Consider the following 21,852-nt stretch of genomic DNA (forward strand, 5'->3'; position numbering starts at 1 on the left):
ACTCGAGCAGTTGTTGTTCGGATGTGCCGTTTCCAGGTGTTGTACTGTGCAGGTGTTGTTACACGTGGTGTGCCACTGCGAGGATGATCAGCTGTCCGTCCTGTCACCCTGTAGCGCTGTCTTCGGTGTCTCATAGTACGGACATTGCAATTTATTGCCCTGGCCACATCTGCAGTCCTCATGCCTCCTTGCAGCATGCCTAAGGCACCTTCATACAGATGAGCAGGGACCCTGGGCAACTTCGGGTGTTTTTCAGAGTCAGTAGAAAGGCCTCTTTAGTGTCCTACGTTTTCATAACTGTGACATTAATTGTCTACCGTCTGTAAGTTCTTGGTGTCTTAACAACCTTTCCCTAGGTGCATGTTCATTAATTGTTTATTGTTCATTGAACAAGCATGGGAAACAGTGTTTAATAAACCCTTTACAATGAAGATCTGTGAAGTTATTTGGATTTTTACAAACTGTCTTTGAAAGACAGGGTCCTGAAAAAGGGATGTTTCTTTTTTTGTTTATATTTGCCATTGTTCCTTTTTTTTGTGTCACACACTTAGGTTCTTTGTGGCACCTTTTTAAGTTTAAAATTATAACATCTGATAACATGATTGTTCAGTATTTTGCAACTTAATGTTAGATGGTTCCTCACACAAAATGTAGTCTGTAGACCAGGAGAAACTGTAATCCATGGTTTCGTTAGTTTTAAACTGTCACTACAAATAGTAGATAACTTTAGCCACCACTAGGTAAAAATCAATGATAGGGGCAAAGGTACTGCAATGCTGAACTTCCCCTTGAAGATAGGATGTAGTAAGAGAAATATATCCACGTGACTAAACAAGCCATTGATGGATGGTCATGATACAGAAGAAATTGTGACCTGAGTCAAAATCCTAGCCCCTTAAGTTGAAAACAATAGGCCTCTGGTTAAAAGTAGTGAGCTAAGTAGGAAATATGGTTCCATTTGGGACGCAACCCTCCTTTCTACTCCTCCTCTGTTCTCTCTTCAAAGCTGCATAAGGACAGGCTCGTTTCTCACTGCCTTTTTAATGCTCTGTTAGCTGATGCGTGGCTATTGATCACCTGAGAGCTGCTATTTTCCGTGTGAAATGAGGAGAGTTTCTCAGAGGCCTTAGAGCTCAGAGCAGGATGCTGTCTGCTGTGAGGTTGGGCCTGGAATCTAGATGAAGGGAATAATGAGGGTTAGGAAGAGGGAAGTTTCTCTTATCTCAGATGCTCTAGACCTCCTTCTCTTCCTCATTTTACTCAGAGGAAGTATGATGTTTTGGACGCTTGGGGAGATGGGTTGGACTCCAGACCTAGTGGTTTGGAGATGAATATCTAATCTGTTGTCATGGTAATAATATATGTTAATTAGGGCTCTGTCCATAATGGCACCCTATTCCCTATATAGTGCACAATGTTTGACTAGAGCCATATGGGCCCTAGTCAAAGTAGTGCACTATCTAGGGAATAGGGTGCCATTTGAGACACAGCCCAGGTGGTCTTTCATTCAAGCTCAATTAGTAGAGGGGGAAGAGAAAATGTAATACAGGCCATCTGATTGAACGATTGAGTGGTGACAGCACAGGGGTGTGCGGTCAGAGCCAATCTGCCCACAAGTCAGACAAAAGGGGGACAGGTGGCTGCCGTGCAACAATTCATTTCAACTGCCTTGTTGTGCCTTCTAGTCCTACCTCTGCCAGGAAGACAGCAAGCTGAAGGGGAGAGATCGAGAGAGTGGGAGGTCTGGCAGCTAACTCCATAAGCAACTGTTTGTTTTTCATAAAGCTGCCGAGAGAGCATGAGTGAGTGAGTGAGTGAGTGAGTGAGTGAGTGAGTGAGTGAGTGAGTGAGTGAGTGAGTGAGTGAGTGAGTGAGTGAGTGAGTGAGGGAGGGAGGATCTGGCAGCTGACTCTATTAGCAACTGTTTGTTTATCATAAAGCTGCCGAGAGGGGCAGCGATGGGGAGAGAGGCGAATTATTTGGTTTTGCTTGCAAATAAAGTATGCTTCTTATCTACATGGGGGGTTCTGGTGTTGGTGTCGCTGCTGCTGGGTTTTTTTCTTCTCTGTTTTCCTCATTTGTGACTACTGAGGTGTCTGATGAGAAAGACTCAATTACACAGATTTAGCTTGACAGCTATTTGATGTGAACATGTGGGTGATGTGAACACAAACTCCATCCGTGTGTATGGGACATGAACTTGTTCCATTGTTTCTTTTTTTGTTCCTCTGGGAGGAGTGTGTGTATGTGTGTGTGTGTGTGTGTGTGTGTGTGTGTGTGTGTGTGTGTGTGTGTGTGTGTGTGTGTGTGTGTGTGTGTGTGTGTGTGTGTGTGTGTGTGTGTGTGTGTGTGTGTGTGCGCATGTGAGCGTGCCACCCTGCATTTGAAATTGACAGCGGAAGATCATAGACAACATGAACAGTGCTTCAATATCTGTAAAAAGCTAAATGGATTCGTTTGTGCATACAGTTATGTTCAAAGCAGTGCTAATATACTATTGTTCTTGAATAATTCAGAAGTGACTGGGAAAAGGATAAGAATCAGACATGTAGCACTGTTCTGTTCTGACATTCGCAGGCTTGAGAGAGACCAGAAAGAAAGGTTACATTTGAATTTAGAAGGGATGTTGAAAAAACGTTAACAGCAGACACCATCAACCTTTTGGAATTCGTCCTTGCCATCATCAAGCTGTGTTTTTCAAGTGCCATTGTACGGCAGTGAAATATTTTCAGATTTTCAGGAGATCTGGTTTACTTGATCTCCTTCAATGCTGTCACTTTCCACTCTGTCTTTGTGATGAAATGTCTTCGGCAAAATGGAAGACTGTCGTAGGGCATCTGGGGTCTGGTTTGTATTGCTTCTGTGGCTTCGTCCCAAATGGAACCCTATCCCCTGTATAATGCGCTACTTTTGACCAGGGCCTATAGGGAAACTCTGGTCAAAAGTTATGCAATATATACAGTACCAGTCAGAAGTTTAGACACACCTACTCATTCAAGGGTTTTTCTTTATTTTTACTATTTTCTACATTGTAGAACAATAGGGAAGACATAAAAACTGTGAAATAACGCATATGGAATCATGTATTAACCAAAACAGTGTTAAACAAATCAAAATATATATTTTATAATTGAGATTCTTCAAAGCAACCAACAAGTGCTCAGCATATGTGGGAACTCCTTCAAGTCTATTGAGAGAAGCTGTATGAGAGAATGCCAATAGTGTGCAAAGCTGTCATCAAGGCAAAGGGTGGCTACTTTTAAGAATCTCAAATATAAAATATATTTTGATTTGTTTAACACTTTTTGGTTACTACATGATTCCCTATGTGTTATTTCATAGTTTTGAAGTCTTCACTATTATTCTACTGTGTAGAACATAGTAAAAATAAAGAAAAACCCTGGAATGAGTAGGTGTGTACAAACTTTTGACTGGTACTGTATGTATAGGTTGGGGCGCAGCCTGTGTTCACCCGATCTGACTTTGCTTTAGAAATTAGATGAAATTTCTGGATGGGAATGTCGATATAAGTCAAGATGGCACATCGAAAGTGAATAGCGTGTTCTATTACTGTACATGAAGGTTGCTTGCCAAATGGCACTCTATTCCTTATGTAGGCTCTGGTAAAAAAAAAAAATTGAAGTATATAGGGAACAAGGTGCCATTTTAGACGCAATTGTAGAGTTACAACAATTGAACACAACACATGAAAACAGGACTTTTTGTTTTTCACCAGAAATCTAGGATATATCTGTGTTGTCTGTATTCACTGAGAATGTTCTGCATGTTCATAATCTTATTCTCTAAATTTGTACATCTATAACCAGGCCATCTTTTGAGCCATAACATTACACACAACAACACATTTGATGTTCAAAGATGTTCGTCCAAGTTAATTATGCATGATTCATCGCTCTTTTCAATCAGAATCCTCAAGTGATGTTTTGTTCCGATATACAGGGTATAGCCTGGCTTATATAATAATTCACAACATTTATTCCAGACTGAGTCCTGTGTATTTATCCCTTCAACTTGTTCCCCTTCTGTCAATGTAAACAATAGTTTATTTGTTCAGGGGCCTGATCTGCCTATTAGTGACGGTGAGATATGCTTGTGCCGGGCAAGGTTCTTCACATAGACTATTTATTTATTCCTCAATAAAATGACTTCAGCATCAAAGTGGGAAAAAGACAGACACGAAGTGAGAGCACCTATATTATAACGCCCTCCTCCTCCCCTCCCTCCCTCCTCCTCCCCTCCTCCTCCGCCTCCTCCAAAACCAGGCTCCCAAGCAGCACGTGAATATGCTCAAATGAAGAAAAGAAAAAGCAATGAACCGAAATAACAAAAAAGCCACTTTTTCTTTTGTTGTTTCGCTATGCTCAGCGAATTGCAGACCATAGCAAGAAATTGCCCTTGAATACAACATGTTTTCACTGGTTGTGTCCCAAATTGCACCATATTTCCTAAGTATTGCAATACTTGTGTCTTTGATATCCACCTCAAAAAGGGCTACTGGTTGGATGTCATAGCCCACATTGTCTTCCCTCTTCCCTATTGTGACTGTGGAAGTTTCCCAAGAGTGGTACAGATATAGGTACAGATCTAGGATCAGCTTCCCCTCTCACATTACTAACATTAACCATTAGATCAGGGTCTAGGTCTTCAACCTACTCTATTGTGGCCTATATTCAGATGGGCCAAAGGGGGCAGCATCATCAGAGAGGTGTCAGGTGACACCTATGAGGTCATTGTGGACCACTCCTTCTTCACTGAGCCTGTCTCCTGTGAGGTCACCAATGCCCTGGGCAGTACCAACATCAGCAGGAACGTGGACGTCTACTGTGAGTAGTAGTCCGCAAGTATCACACACACACTACCATGGGTAGTCCCTAAGAAAACACACTCAGGAACTATAACTAGCTAGCGACAGGCAGTTGGAATCACATCCACTACATGGATAGTCCCAAATAGAAGGTTTGTAGATGTTGAGCTAACTGTCAACAAGATTTCAACTAACTATCCACTATCCCTTGCCTTAACCTTATTCCTTGCCCTAACGTAACCATAACTTTAATCCTTACCCGAACCATAACACTAACCCTAACCTTAACCCTAACATAACTCCAACCTTAATCCTAACTGTAACCCTAACCTTAATCCTTACCCTAACCTTAATCCAACTATAACCGTAACCCTAACGCTAACCATAACCCTAACCTTAATCTTAATCTTAACCATAACCGTAACCCTAACCTTAATCCTTACCCGAACCGTAACACTAACCCTAACCTTAACCCTAACATAACTCCAACCTTAATCCTAACTGTAACCCTAACCTTAATCCAACTATAACCGTAACCCTAACGCTAACCATAACCCTAAACTTAATCCTAATCATAACCCTAACCTTAATCTTAACCATAACCGTAACCCTAACCTTAATCCTAATCATAACCCTAACCGTAACCCTAACCCCACAAATTGTAATGTATCCACATAGTTGAAGTTATTAGCCTGTTGATACCATAGCTTGAGTATCTGTAGATCATTTATAGACGACTATTCAAATAAAGTGTAAACATTTCTGTTCCTGTGATTCCAGTTGGGCCCAGAATGGCTGCTGAGCCACAGTCCCTACAGGTGGACCAGGGATCAGATGCTATCTTCAACTGTGCCTGGACAGGAAACCCCTCCCTCACCATCGTGTGGATGAAACGTGGCTCTGGAGTGGTAGGAATTGTAATCACCATCATCCTTTCTATTATGCTTCTATTGCCAGTTGCATATTTTGCAAGACCCATTCCCTCTTAAGGGCAATAACATATTCTATTCTGTTCTATTATATTATATTCAGTTCTAATAAATTGGTATTCTATTCAATTCTATTCTAGCTTATCCTGTTCTAGCCTATCCTGTTCTATCCTATCCTGTTCTATCCTATCCTGTTCTATCCTATCCTGTTCTATCCTATCCTGATCTAGCCTATCCTGTTCTACCCTATCCTGTTCTATCCTGTTCTAGTCTATTCTATTGTCTTATTTCTTTTCTATTCTAAGATGTATTCTATTATACAGGTATTCATTTTTATACTGTGCCAATGCAGCTTTATTCTTCATTCACCTTCATTCAATTATATTCTAGCTTATCTGTAACGGTTTTCTTGACTTGAAGGAGAGGCAGACCAAAGCGCAGCGTGGTTATTTTGATTCATGTTTAATAAAAAGATAAACACGAACACTACAAAACAAGAACCGTAACGTGAAAACCTAAACAGCCTATTCTGGTGCAAACTAACACAGAGACAGGAACAATCACCCACAAAACCCAACACCAAACAGGCTACCTAAATATGGTTCCCAATCAGAGACAATGACTAACACCTGCCTCTGATTAAGAACCATATCAGGCCAAACATAGAAATAGACAAACTAGACATGTAACATAGAATGCCCACTCAGATCACACCCTGACCAAACAAAACATAGAAACATACAAAGCAAACTATGGTCAGGGTGTGACACTATCCTGTTCTATCCTATCCTGATCTAGCCTATCCTGTTCTAGCTTATCCTGTTCTATCCTATCCTGTTCTATCGTATCCTGTTCTATCCTATCCTGTTCTATCTTATCCTGTTCTAGCCTATACTGTTCTAGCTTATCCTGTTCTATCCTATCCTGTTCCATTCTATCCTGTTCTATCCTATCCTGTTCTATTCTATTCTGTTCTAACCTATCCTGTTCTATCCTATCCTGTTCTATTCTATTCTGTTCTAGCCTATCCTGTTCTATCCTATCCTGTTCTATCGTATCCTGTTCTAGTCTATACTGTTCTAGCTTATCCTGTTCTATCGTATCCTGTTCTAGTCTATTCTATTGTCTTATTTTATTTTCTATTCTAAGATATATTCTATTATACAGGTATTCATTTTTATACTGTGCCAATGCAGCTTTATTCTTCATTCACCTAGAGGTGAATGTCATGTACATGTGCATCAAATATGCTATTCTCTGTATTTATCCAGGAAAAGCACTTGTCATCAAATTCAGACATTTCAAGAGACTGATAGAAAAAGTAGAAAAGGGCCCAGACTCTCAACACATCACACTATACCTTCATAATGGTATTGGTTAAAAAATAATCTATTTTACATGGTCCAGCGCTTTCAGTCTGTGGTATATGCAATTTCACCCATGAAGTTCATGTTGATATTCTGAGGTTAACATACCCTTTCATACCGTTTATTAAAGCAGTGGCTCAGGTGGCCTTGCAGACGACTAAGTGTGTGCCGCACTCTCCTCTTGGTGAGGGCATATTGGGTTTTCGATTAGCTGATACAGGGGTTGGACGGAAGGACTCGGCTGCAGCCTTGAATTCAGAGATGACCGTTTTATCACCAGCCTGACCTTTGACCTTGATCCTCCACAGGTGCTTAGCAATGAGAACATCCTGACGCTAAAGGCGGTGAGGCAGGAGGATGCTGGGAAGTACGTATGCCGGGCGGTGGTCCCCCGAGTTGGAGCTGGAGAAAAGGAAGTGTCCCTCACTGTAAATGGTAAGTACATTTCACATGTGGATGAATGCTAAATGAATTTCCAAGTTCAATGTGGAAGTTGTTCCAAGCTTAGGGACATGTTTGAGGCTAGCTGGACTCAGGGACAACAAGGTAAAAGCGGAGACATATTTACACTAGGGGAGTCAAAATCATTGGGTCATAATAACATAGTTTGCTTTTGACAGGATGAAAAAAAGCATTGATTTACAGCTAGGACTGTAACTTAGTATGTAAAAATGAACTATTTCAATGAAAAAATATCTGTCATATCACAATGGCTGTCAATAATTGTTGATACCCAATTCTATCATAATATTGCCTATCCTAACCCTATCCTATTACAGATATGTGTTGATGTCTCCAGGCTTTCTGACGTCAGGCAGGGTAGCCTAGTGGTTAGAGCGTTGGACTACTAACCAAAAGGTTGCAAGTTTGAATCCCTGAGCTGACAAGGTACAAATCTGTTGTTCTGCCCCTGAACAGGCAGTTAACCCACTGTTCCTAGGCTGTCATTGAAAATAAGAATTTGTTCTTAACTGACTTGCCTAGTAAGATAAAGATAAACTTAAAAATCAAAGCTTAGCCTAAATGTTGTCTTAAGACTAGTGTACTTTCAATTGTTCCTTATCTTTCAAAGAGGAAATATTTTAAACATACTTAACATGTATTTTACATATTAGAAATATGTGTGTTATCTGAAAGGGAATAAAACGGTCAATGTCTGTTAGCGCTTCGTTAATATAATCAATGTCATTGACAATGACTTCACCTAGGAATGAGCATGTTGCACCAGAAATAAACAGCACAGGATAAATGTAATTAAAGGTGAAAAAGGTGATTAAACACGTCTTTACATCGATTGCAAATGGACTAATCTCCCAGACTTATCTCAGTGCCGTGGCAGCTGGCCATGGCTAAATGAGAAGTTATTGCAACCTTTTTTAACTAATCAATAAATAGTAAACAAAGACAGTTGTTTAATATGCCTGAAGTCAAGGTCACACAATCGATGGCGAGCTCTATTGAATAACTCCTCCGTAGAAGAAGAATTTCTGAAGCCGGGATATCGTCATAAAATTCACACCACAAGAATATGCAGGGTCGTAGATAGCACCACAAAATGGCTGACTTGAAATTGTACTTTTTTCCCCCTCTCGCTTGCCAAAGGGGCTCTCTTATTGTCTGCTCTCATTGCAGGTTTAACCAGTCAATGAAAAAGGGTTCTGGAGGCATATAGACTGACTGTTTTGATGAAAGCTTTCACCCTTGAGCCCATACAGTGTAATACAGTTCTGCTGTATTGAACCAATAAGATAGAGGTTTGGCTTTTATGAATTTCTCCTTCTTTGCAAAGGAGGCTTTTTCTCTCCTTGAAGCTTCTGTTAGGAAGTCCATTATTTGACAACCTGAAAAGGTGAAGCATTTGGCCTCATGGGTTTTCGCACTCCCCATTGTTTCTAAGCGGCAGCTGATTGGACAGGTTATGGTTAAGATTGATATTGTACAGTGAAACTGTTTGGATTCCAGGCTAATGAATCCTAGTTTCATTCCCCACTCCAATCACAAACAAGTGACACCTCCTTTCCTCTCCTCCAATAAATACATCCACCCTGTTTTCCTCCTCCGGCGACTCAGGAGAGCTGCTCCAAGATAAAGTCATGGGAAATAAAGTTATCTAGTTACAGCACTCTTTTGTGCTTCCACGTCTTTTGTCAGATCTCTCGAGCTCCCCCACAGGGCCCCTGTGTGAACACGTTTGGCTGTATTGAGAAGCCCCTTTTGCACTGTAATGTTTGTTACTCTTATGGTAGGTAGTTCTGGAATTTGTAAGAGCTCCTTGACTTGGGAGGCTGTCAACGTCACACTGTGTCAGTTGAAGGTCACACATTTCTAAGGTTTTCTTTCACAGGCGCAGGAGGTGAAATGGAACTAACGCACAGGACTGCGAACTGGAATTACTTTGTTTTCTCTAGACCTTTATCTAACCCTTCCACTGTCCTCCGCTGTCCACCCAAACCTTCTACACTTCTTCTCTTTCTTAGCCTTTAAGCAATGAAAACAACCTTTTCATCACTCCGTGAATCTCACCTTAAGAAAAACAAATTCAAATCTCATCATGAATAATTGCTTGTCTCCATTTTATTGTAAACTAGAAAGTATTATAATGCATGTGGCCTTCGCCTTCCCCACCATCTGATAGGCCGTTGATGTATGTGGGTGTTTTATTGGAATGATTGACTTATTTTCCCTTGGCCATGCTGTAGGTCCTCCCACTATCTCCAGCACCCAGACCCAGCAAGTCCTCTACGGGGAGAAGGGGCAGATCAAGTGTTTCATCCGCAGCACTCCTCCTCCCGACCGCATTGTGAGTAACACATCCCCCCTTCCTTCTAAAAGCATGTATTTTCTGTTCCAACCAACGAGGCACCTTATTGGTTTTAACATGATGAAGATGTGTACATGCCTCAAGTCAATCATTGACCAATAAATGACTGTGGACATTTGTTGTGAATAGAATGTGGAGGTTTGCCAAAAATTTGGCCAAGGATATGTGGGGTGGTAACAAAGGATCCCAATGGAGCAAAAGTAGATTTTTTTTTAAACTATATGAGGGAATCCTTGCATATGAAATTATTGGTTACACTTTATTTTGATAGTCCGGATAGTCTACCTTTAGATGTAAAAAATGACTTATTGGCTTCCTTACCATTAACAGTATGGATTGTTGTCTTACGATTATGGAATTTGGTAATTTGGGTGAAATATCCCATTAAAGCAGTGCAAACCAAATGAATGAGCTTGACCTAAAGAAATAAGAAAGTAGGTCATGTGAGGACATCCCTAAAGGACTTAACGTAGAATAATCAACGGCAAAGAATGTCCTAATGAATATCCTATCCCAAGGTAAACAAGATGGCGTAGTCCATAGAGAAAGATCTCATAGACATGCAGGCTAGTAACAAAATACATTAAGGGAAGTGAAGGCAAATTTATTGAAAATTAGAAGTCATTATCCTCATTTAGATAACAGAGTATCAAGCCTTTCCTGAAACAGATGAATATTTCCTTCATAGTGGAAATGGAGGGATTCATCCCATTCCTGACCTATACTAATCAGCAGAGGTGGGACCAAGTCACTATTATTCGATACACAACCAAGTCTTAAGTCATAAGGTCCGAGTCTAAAATTGAGTACCAGAGTAGAACGGGTTGAGTCTTGAGTCAAGTCCAAGGCGTGCATTCTAAGACAAGTCAGGTCAAGTTTTTCAATTCAAGTTTCAAATCAAGTAAAACAAATCTATACATGCAATGACTTGTTCAACCTCAAATCTGTGTCTATTTATTGAGACTACCAGGCAGCCCTTTTCATTATTTTGTCTACAACACATTTTGAGTATGTAATTGTAAAATAGGGACTTGTAACAGTCGTAAAGGCATGAAATCAGCAAAAGGCAAGGCAGGTTGACGTGCTCAGAGTGTATATTTATTTACAGGTCAGCTCTCCAGCTGCCTTCTAGGTCACCTCTCTATATCATACAAAATGTACAAGTAGGTTTACCAAATATACACGGGCAATAGCACAAAAGAAATAGCCTCTGTATCAGGCTTAGTCTGTCCTGAACGAACACAGGTAGAGGGTAAGACTGCACAGCCTCCACTTGAGAAACCAAATCAAATCTGTCTAAAAGGAGCTCAAACAGTTACATATAAGCACTTGGCCCAAGACCATACAATTACCCAAATGTCAATTACAACCAATAAACTGGTTCTACAATGTAAAAGGCAATTTCCACCTCCATTGGTACATTCGTCTTAATCGGACTTAATGATTATTAATGATATTTCATCACAATTCATAAATGGAACAATAATTGTATCTTATTCACTGTAGACTGCTGACTCCAAAGCATGGCGTGCAGGCCAAGTAGCCTATTTCTGTGCACACTGAGGAGCTCCTATTATGCACAACCAGAATGACAGAGACATAAGGACACAGACACACAAAATTCCGACACAACCCTGTAAATATTAACAAAGGAAACCATACATTGAAGTAAATAAACAGAACTTCTACCTCATGAGTCTTGCGAACGTTCATGTTCACAATAAACATCGAACCACTCAGGGGGTAAGAAATGGTAAATGAAAATGTATATCAAACATGAAACAGAAATGTCTTAAAATATTGGAATAAATAGTACTGTCACGACTCTCGTCGTAATGAGGATCGGACCAAAGCGCAGCGTGGTAAGTGTTCATGATTTTATTTGATCACAAAACACTCGAACAAAATAAACAAGAGGGAAAACCGAGACAGTTCTGTAAGGTGCATAAACTATACAGAAAACAACTACCCACAAAACACAGGTGGGAAAAAAGGCTGCCTAAGTATGATTCCCAATCAGAGACAACGATAGACAGCTGTCCCTGATTGAGAACCATACCCGGCCAAAACATAGAAATAAAGAAACTAAAATGGCCACCCTAGTCACACCCTGGCCTAACCACAATAGAGAATAAAAGCCTCCCTATGGCCAGGACGTGACAGTACCCCCCCCCCCAAAGGTGCGGACTCCGGCCGCAAAACCTGACTCTATAGGGGAGGGTCCGGGTGGGCATCTACTTCGGTGGCGGCTCCAGTGCGGGACACAGACCCCGCTCAACCTCTGACTACCCCCACTTTGGTGGCGCATCTGGACTGGGGACCCTTGCTGCAGGCCCCGGACTGTGGACCCTCGCTGCATGCCCCAGACTGGAGACCCTCATTGCAGGCCCTGGAATGGGGACCATCGCTACAGGCCCCGGACTGGGGACCATCGCTACAGGCCCCGGACTGGGGACCCTAACTGCAGGCCCCGGACTGGGGATCAATGCTGGAGGATTCGTGCCATGGATCCTCACTGCAGGCTCCGGGCCATGGATAATCACTGGAGGCTTCGTGCCATGAATCATCACTGGAGGCTTTGTGCAATGGATCATCACTGGACGCTTCGTGCCATGGATCATCACTGGAGGCTTCGTGCCATGGATCATCACTGGAGGCTTCATGCCATGGATCATCACTGGAGGCTTCGGGCCATGGATCATCACTGGAGTGAGGAGACGTATAGGCAGCCTGGTGCATGGAGCTGCCACAGGGCTTACCAGGCTGGGGAGACATACAGGAGGCCTGGTTCTGGGAGCAGGCACAGGACTCACCAGGCTGGGGAGACATACAGGAGGCCTGGTTCTGGGAGCAGGCACAGGACTCACCAGGCTGGGGAGACATACTAGAGGCTTGGTTCTTGGAGCAGGCACCGGATACACTGAGTCGTGGAGGCACACTGGAGGTCTTGAGCGTAGAGCCGGCACAACCCGTCCTGGCTGGATGGTTACTTTCACCCAGCAAATGCGGGGCGCTGGCACAGGACGCACTGGGCTGTGCAGACGCACCGGAGACACAGTGTGCAGAGCCGGCTCAGGATATCCTGGGCCGAAGAGACACACTGGAGGCCAGGTGCGCTGAGCCAGCACCATCCGTCCTGGCTGGATGCCCACTCTAGCCCGTCCAGCGCTGGGAGCTGGAATGTAGCGCACCGGGCTGTGAACGCGCACTGGAGACACCATGCGCTCCACCGCATAACACGGTGCCTGACCAGTACCACGCTCCCTACGGTAAGCATGAGGAGTTGGCTCAGGTCTGAACCCTGACTCTGCCACACTCCCCGTGTGCCCCCTCCCCAAAAAAAAATGTTTGACCTGCCTCTCATGCTTGCCTCGTTGCCGTGACTCCTGGTATCGCCACCATTCATCCCTTGCTGTTTCCGCCTGTTTCCATGGCAGGGTATTGTCCCCTGCCATAACCTCCTCTCATGTCCATGAGGACCTCCACTCCCTCTTCTCCCGGGCCCAGGATCCCTGCTCCTCCTGGCCACGCTGCTTGGTCCTTTGGTGGTGGGTAGTTCTGTCACGGCTGTCATCGTAATGAGGATCAGACCAAAGCGCAGCGTGGTAAGTGTTCTTGATTTTATTTCATCACAAAACACTCAAACAAAATAAACAAGAGGGAAAACCGAAACAGTTCTGTAAGGTGCATAAACTACACAGAAAACAACTACTCACAAAACACAGGTGGGAAAAAAGGCTGCCTAAGTATGATTCCCAATCAGAGACAACGATAGACAGCTGTCCCTGATTGAGAACCATATCCGGCCATAACATAGAAATAAAGAAACTGGAATGCCCACCCTAGTCACACCCTGGCCTAACCAAAATAGAGAATAAAATACTCTCTATGGCCAGGGCGTGACAGGTATGGGGATGGAATGATGAAATGCTAGCAATTATTGTAGGATTAGATGGAATATAGATTTACCACATATGCATTTAAAAATATATATACCTTTATTTAACTAGGCAAGTCAGTTAAGAACAAATTCTTATTTTCAATGACAGCCTAGGAGCAGTGGGTTAACTGCCTGTTCAGGGGCAGAACGACAGATACATTGTCAGCTCAGGGATTCGAACTTGCAACCTTCCAGTTACTAGTCCACTGCTCTAACCACTAGGCTACCCTGTCACCCCTGAGATATTTGTAACACTTGCAACTCTTCCAATCAGAAGCGAGGTAGAATCATGTGATTCACTGTGCACATGCTCAGTTTCATCCTAAACCCTCATGTGAAAAAGCAAGTCCCTGTGATAATCTCTGCAGATTCTATTGACATAAATCTGATTTTGAGGTAAGAAAGTAATTATTTTGACCAAATGTGTTTTTGTGATGCCATCAACTGCTTTGTAGTTCCAATTTGTGAGAAAATGTTACAACTAACCCAATTAAAACTGAAAGTTTTCTTTAACTTTCAGCATGCCTAGATCATGGAAAAGAAACAGACAGGAGAGTACCTTTCCGCACTTTGAAAAGAGCGTCAAATGATGTAGCAGAGCAGGGGATGTCCATTAGATCTGTTGCAAAGTATGACATATGTCATGTGTCGCTGTACAGATTCTGAAAAGAGAGAAAGTAGCTACTGGAGAAGGGGTCCAGAGAGCTTCCTCGCTACTAGGCTACTTTAGTGGACACAGGAAACAAGTTGTCCGAGTATAATCACTGTACAAACACCTGATAGAATGGTCGTGAAACGTGCCACCAAACAGGTTGGCGCAATCACCTCAGCAGAAAGGGTACGCTAGTGTCAATGACATGTGCTATAAATGCAATAGGAAACTCCCCCCAATTTTTCCCACGCAAAAGATACCATGACCACGTTGTACGGGAAGGATACCATAACCACGTTGTATCGGATGTGTTGGAAGTGGAAATGGATCCGGATGGATGCAGGAGAATGAAAAAAGTGGTCCTTCTCCTTGACAACCCCAGCTCACCGGTCTACCTTTGATTTCTGTAGGCGCTCAAATCAAATCAAATTTTATTGGTCACATACACGTGATTAGCAGATGTTATTGGGGTGGCAGGGTAGCCTAATGGTTAGTGTTTTGGCCTAGTAACCGGAAGGTTGCAAGTTCAAATCCCCAAGCTGACAAGGTACAAATCTGCATTCTGCCCCTGAACAGGCAGTTAACCCACTGTTCCTAGGATGTCATTGAAAATAAGAATTTGTTCTTAACTTACTTTCCTAGTTAAATAAAAATTGCAGGTGTAGCAAAATGTTTGTGCTTCTAGCTCTGACAGTGCAGTAATATCTAACAAATTACACAGCATATACCCAATACACCCAAATTAAGTAGGAATGAATTAAGACTATATACATTATGTCACAATAGTGACTACACCCCTCACATTTTTGTAAATATTTGAGTATATCTTTTCATGTGACAACACTGAAGAAATGACACTTTGCTACAATGTAAAGCAGCTTGTATAACAGTGTACATGTGCTGTCCCCTCAAAATAACTCACACAGCCATTAATGTCTAAACCGCTGGCAACAAAAGTGAGTACACCCCTAAGGGAAAATGTCCAAATTGGGCCCAATTAGCCATTTTCCCTACCTGGGTGCATTTGACTCATTAGTGTTACAAGGTCTCAGGTGTGACTGGGGAGCAGGTGTGTTACATTTGGTGTCATCGTTCTCACACTCCCTCATACTGACTGGTCACTGGAAGTTCAACATGGCACCTCATGGCAAAGAACTCTCTGAGGATCTGAAAAAAAGAATTGTTGCTCTACATAAAGATGGCCTGGGCTATAAGAAGATTGCCAAGACCCTGAAACTGAGTTGCAGCACGGTGGACAAGACCATACAGCGGTTTAACTTGACAGGTTCCACTCAGAACAGGCCTAGCCATGGTCGACCAAAGAAGTTGAGTGCACGTGCTCAACGTCATTTCCAGAGGTTGTCTTTGGGAAATAGACGAATGAGTGCTGCCAGCATTGCTGCAGAGGTTGAAGGGGTGGGGGGTCAGCCTGTCAGTGCTCAGACCATACGCCATACACTGCATCAAATTGGTCTGCATGGCTGTCGTCCCAGAAGGAAGCCTCTTCTAAAGATGATGCACAAGAAAACCCGCAAACAGTTTGCTGAAGACAAGCAGACTGAGGACATGGATTACTGGAACCATGTCCTGTGGTCTGATGAAACCAAGATTAACTTATTTGGTTCAGATGGTGTCAAGCGTGTGTGGCGGCAACCAGGTGAGGAGTACAAAGACAAGTGTGTCTTGCCTACAGTCAAGCATGGTGGTGGGAGTGTTATGGTCTGGGGCTGCATGAGTGCTGCAGGCAATGGGGAGCTACAGTTCATTGAGGGAACCATGAATTCCAACATGTACTGTGACATACTGAAGCAGAGCATGATCCCCTTCGGAGACTGGGCCGCAGGGCAGTATTCCAACAGATAATGACCCCAAACACACCTCCAAGATGACCACTGCCCTGCTAAAGAAGCTGAGGGTAAAGGTGATGGCCTGGCCAAGCATGTCTCCAGGCCTAAACCCTATTGAGCATCTGTGGGGCATCCTCATACGGAAGGTGGAGGAGTGCAAGGTCTCTAACATCCACCAGCTCTGTGATGTCATCATGGAGGAGTGGAAGAGGACTCCAGTGGCAACCTGTGAAGCTCTGGTGAACTCCATGCCCAAGAGGGTTAAGGCAGTGCTGGAAAATGATGGTGGCCACACAAAATATTGACACTTTGGGTCCAATTTGGACATTTTCACTTAGGGGTGTACTCACTTTTGTTGCCAGCGGTTTAGACATTATTGTCTGTGTGTTGAGTTATTTTGAGGGGACAGCACATGTACACTGTAATACAAGCTGTACACTCACTACTTCACATTGTAGCAAAGTGTCATTTCTTCAGTGTTGTCACATGAAAAGATATACTCAAATATTTGCAAAAATGTGAGGGCTGTACTCAATTTTGTGATATACTGTACATATGGACGAGCGATTACCAAGTGGAACGGATTAAGATACAGTAGAATAGCAAAGAAAACAGTTTATACACATGAGATGAGTAATGCCAGATATGTAAACAGTAAGTGACTAAGATACCATAGAATAGTATAGAATACAGTATATACATATGAGATGAGTAATGCCAGATTAGTAAACATTATTAAAGTGACTAGTGTTCCATTCCTTAAAGTCACAAGTGATTCCTAGTCTATGCCTATAGGCAGCAGCCTCTAATGTGTTAGTGATGGCTGTTTAACAGTCTGATGGCCTTGAGATAGAAGCTGTTTTTCAGTCTCTCGGTCCCAGCTTTGATGCACCTGTACTGACCTCACCTTCTGGATGATAACGAGGTGAACAGACAGAGGCTCGGGTGGTTGATGTCCTTGATGATCTTTTTGGCCTTCCTGTGACATCGAGTGCTGTAGGTGTCCTGGAAGGAGGGTAGTTTGCCCCCTGTAATATATTGGGCAGACCGCACCACCCTCTAGAGAGCCTTGCGGTTGCTTGCGGTGCAGTTGCTGTACCAGGCGGTGATACAGCCCGACACGATGCTTTCAATTGTGCATCTGTAAAAATTTGTAAGGGTTTTAGTTGACAAGCCAAATTTCTTTAGCCTCCTGTGGTTGAAGAGGCTCTGTTGCACCTTCTTCACCAAACTGTCTGTGTGGGTGGTCCAATTCAGTTTGTCAGTGATGTGTACACCAGGGAACTTGAAGCTTTCCACCTTCCACCACCACTGCTGTCCCGTCGATGTGGATGTAGGTGTGCACCCTCTGCTGTTTCCTGAAGTCTAAGATAATCTCCTTTGTTTTGTTGACGTTGAGTGAGAGGTGGTTTTCCAGGAACCACACTCTCAGTGCCCTCACCACCTCCCTGTAGGCTGTCTAGTCATCATTGGTAATCAAGCCTAAATCAAATCAAATCAAATTTATTTGTATAGCCCTTCGTACATCAGCTGATATCTCAAAGTGCTGTACAGAAACCCAGCCTAAAACCCCAAACAGCAAGCAATGCAGGTGTAGAAGCACGGTGGCTAGGAAAAACTCCCTAGAAAGGCCAAAACCTAGGAAGAAACCTAGAGAGGAACCAGGCTATGTGGGGTGGCCAGTCCTCTTCTGGCTGTGCCGGGTGGAGATTATAACAGAACATGGCCAAGATGTTCAAATGTTCATAAATGACCAGCATGGTCCAATAATAATAAGGCAGAACAGTTGAAACTGGAGCAGCAGCACGGCCAGGTGGACTGGGGACAGCAAGGAGTCATCATGTCAGGTAGTCCTGAGGCATGGTCCTAGGGCTCAGGTCCTCCGAGAGAGAGAAAGAAAGAAAGAGAGAAAGAGAGAATTAGAGAGAGCACACTTAAATTCACACAGGACACTGAATAGGACAGGAGAAGTACTCCAGATATAACAAACTGACCCTAGCCCCCCGACACATAAACTACTGCAGCATAAATACTGGAGGCTGAGACAGGAGGGGTCAGGAGACACTGTGGCCCCATCCGAGGACACCCCCGGACAGGGCCAAACAGGAAGGATACTACTACTACTGTTGTGTCGTCTGATGATTGAGTTGGAGGCGTGCTTGGCCACTCAGTCATTGTGAACAGGGAGTACAGGACGGGGCTGAGCATGCACCCTTGTGGGGCACCAATGTTGAGGATCAGCAGAGTGGAGAGGATGTTTCCTACCTTCACCACCTAAGAGGTGGCCCGTCAGGAAGTCCAAGACCCAGTTTTACAGGGCAGGGTTCAAAGCCAGGGCCTTGCCAGGTAAGGGTGAGGTGATGTGATCCTTGACAAGTCTCTCAAAGCACTTCATGATGACAGAGGTTAGTGCTACGGTGCGATAGTCCCGTTTGCCTTCTTGGGTACAGGAACAATGGTGGCCACCTTGAAGCATGTGGGGACAGCAGACTGGGCTTGGGAGAGATTGAATATGCCCGTAAACACACTAGCCAGCTGGTCTGCACATGCTCTGAGGATGCGGCTAGGGATGCCGTCTGGGCCGGCAGCCTTGCGAGGGTTAACTCGTTTAAATGTTTTACTCACGTCGGCCACGGAGAAGGAGAGCTCACAGTCCTTGCTAGCGGGTCACGTCAGTGGCACTGTGTTATCCTCAAAGCGTGCAAAGAATGTGTTTAGCCTGTCCGGAAGCAAGACGTTGGTCTCGGCGACGTGGCTGGTTTTCCTTTTGTAGTCCGTGATTGACTCTAGTCCCTGCCACATACGTCCCATATCTGAACCATTGAACTGCGACTCCACTTTATCTCTATACTGACATTTACCTTTTTTGATTGCCTTGCGGAGTGAATAACTATGCTGTTTATATTCTGCCATATTACCAGGCTTTTCCATGGTTAAATGCGGTGGTTCGTACTTTCAGTTTCGCACAAATGCTAACATCTATCCACGGTTTCTGGTTAGGGTAGGTTTTAATAGTCACAGTGGGTACTACATCTCCTATACACTTCCTTATGAACTCAGTCACCGTGTCCGTGTACATGTCTAGATTATTTTGCCAGCTACCCGGAACATATCCCAGTCCACGTGATCAAAACCATCCTGAAACGTGGATTCCGATTGTTCAGACCAGCGTTGAATAGTATAAAGCACGGGCAGTTCCTGTTTGAGTTTCTGCCTACAGGACGGGAGGAGCAAGATGGAGTCATGGTCAGATTTGGCAAAAGGAGGGTGAGGGAGAGCCCTGTAAGCATTCTGGAAGTTTGAATAGCAATGGACAAGAGTCTTAATTGCATGGGTAGGACAGTAAATATGTCGATAGAACTTTGGCAGCCTAGTCCTCAGATTTGCTTTGTTAAAATCCCTTGCTACAATAAATGCAGCCTCAGGATATGTGGTTTCCAGTTTGCATAAAGTCAAGTGAAGTTCTTTGAAGGCCGTGAAGGTTTCGGCTTGAGGTGGGATGTAAATGGCCGTGGCGATGACGGAGGAGAATTCTCTTGGGAGATAATATGGTCGGCATTTAATTGTGAGGTATTCTAGGTCGGGTGAACAAAATGGCTTGAGTTCCTGTTTGTTCCTAGAATTACACCATGAGTCATTAATCATGAAACACACCCCTCCGCCCTTCTGCTTCCCAGAGAGATATTTATTCCTGTCTGTGCTATGTACTGAGAATCCTGCTGGCTTTACCGACTCCGACAGAGTATCCCAAGAGAGCCATGTTCCTTGAAACAAAGTATCTTACAGGCCCCGATGTCTCTCTGGTAAGAAATCATTGTTCTAAGTTCATCAACTTTGTTTTCCAAAGACTGAACATTAGCAAGTAATATACTCGGAAGTGGTGGGTGGTGTGCATGCCTCCTAAGTCGAACCAGCAGTGTGCCTCTCCTCCGCCTGCAATGTTTTGGGTCAGCCTCTGGATAAGTTCAATTGCTCTGGGGAGAGTGAACAAAGGAACTGCTCCAGGGAAGCCGTATTCCTGGTCGTAATGCTGGTAGTTCTGGTGAGTTACCGCCACTCTAATATCCAATAGTTCTTCCCGGCTGTATGTAATGACACAAAATATTTCCTGATGTAAAAAATAGTACATCAAATAATAAAATACTGCAAAGTTGTCTAAGAGCTAGTCACGGCGATGCTGCCATCTCCGTCTTTGCAATCTTAGTTCTGGCATAGTCTTGCTTTCTTTCCCCCCACACTGCTCACACAAGCTCCAGTCCCTGGACAGGAGTGTGTACGGGGCATTGAAGAAAATTGTGAATTCTGCCAGGGATGCCTGGATCGGATGAACCCCGGAAAGACCGTGACTATATATATGTCATTCCAGGCCTTGTCAAAACAGCACTTCCAGGTGCCACAACACCCAACAATGTACAGGCTGTGTTCAGGTGCACCGGCATTTGTCCATACAACGCTGATATATTTCAGGAATGTGACTTTGCACCCTCACTTGCCACTGATCGTTGTACTCCAGCTGACACACTGGCCTTGCCAGCTGTCTCCCAGGTCACCTCTCTAGCTGCTTTCCAGGCCACCTCTCCAGCTGCCTTCCAGGCCACCACTCCAGCTTCCTCCCAGGTTACCTCTTCAGTCACATCTCAGGCCACTGTGACCACTGCTATCCAGGCCCCCTCTCCAACCGCCTTCCAGGCCACCTCTCCAGTCGCTTCACAGGGCACCTCCCCACATGTCTCAGGCTGTGGCTGGGAAACACCTGATTACTCTTCTGATATCAACCCAGTTGATGTACGCCCCTTCCCAAAAGCAGGCCCTAGGAAAATTACAACAAGGAGTAGGAAGAGGAGAAAAACTGAGATTTTGGAGAATACACCCATCAAGCAGGCACTGGAAGCAGAGCATAAAACGTCAAGCACTCAGAAGGCTTAAAAAATTGCACTGCATAGAAAAACAGCTGGAAAGAAGCAAGCCAAGACAAACCACATTGAACAACAACAAAAAACTGTCCTGCCTAAGACAAAAGCCAAAACAAAGCATATTGAAGTAGAAGATTCAGATTCCTTCAATGAGGTAAACTTCTGCATTGTGTGCATGGAGCACTTTAACAATTCCAAATCCAAGGAGGTCTGGGATGAGTGCTGGGAATGCAAATTATGGGCCCACCAAGCCTGTACCCCAAGACAGCCATAACACTGTGTCGTGTCTTTGGCTATGCCGGATTAAGTGATATGACATGCTATTCTATAAAATAATTTCTCCGTAATTAATATCACCTGATTGAGCTAATCATGTAAATGTAATTAACTAGAGAGTCAGGCACCACAAAATAATATTTATAGAGCTGTTATCTTCAGAATAAACTCTTAAAGACCTCGTAATATTTTACATCAATAGCAGTCAGTTTCAATCGTCGTCTTAATTCAGTCTCATCTGAAAGTTGTAAATTATTTTATCTGCACAAACCCTGGCTAACA

The 21,852-nt window shown here is 43.7% G+C and overlaps 1 protein-coding gene across 2 annotated transcripts in view; it reads left to right on the top strand.

Annotated features, from left to right (window-relative positions):
- The window catches only part of kirrel3a (kirre like nephrin family adhesion molecule 3a), a 279,028-nt gene that overhangs the window by 236,526 nt on the left and 20,650 nt on the right, over positions 1-21,852 (top strand). The window contains exons 7-10 of one of the 2 annotated variants that reach the window (XM_024393565.2): positions 4,696-4,844; positions 5,606-5,742; positions 7,430-7,556; positions 9,821-9,921. In XM_024393565.2, coding sequence (XP_024249333.1) covers positions 4,696-4,844; positions 5,606-5,742; positions 7,430-7,556; positions 9,821-9,921 — 514 coding nt within the window. The remainder of the gene's footprint in view (positions 1-4,695; positions 4,845-5,605; positions 5,743-7,429; positions 7,557-9,820; positions 9,922-21,852) is intronic. The other variant, XM_024393566.2, reaches the window with a different exon arrangement.

This window comes from Oncorhynchus tshawytscha, linkage group LG30 (assembly GCF_018296145.1).
Source record: "Oncorhynchus tshawytscha isolate Ot180627B linkage group LG30, Otsh_v2.0, whole genome shotgun sequence".
Classification (NCBI taxonomy): Eukaryota; Metazoa; Chordata; class Actinopteri; order Salmoniformes; family Salmonidae; genus Oncorhynchus; species Oncorhynchus tshawytscha.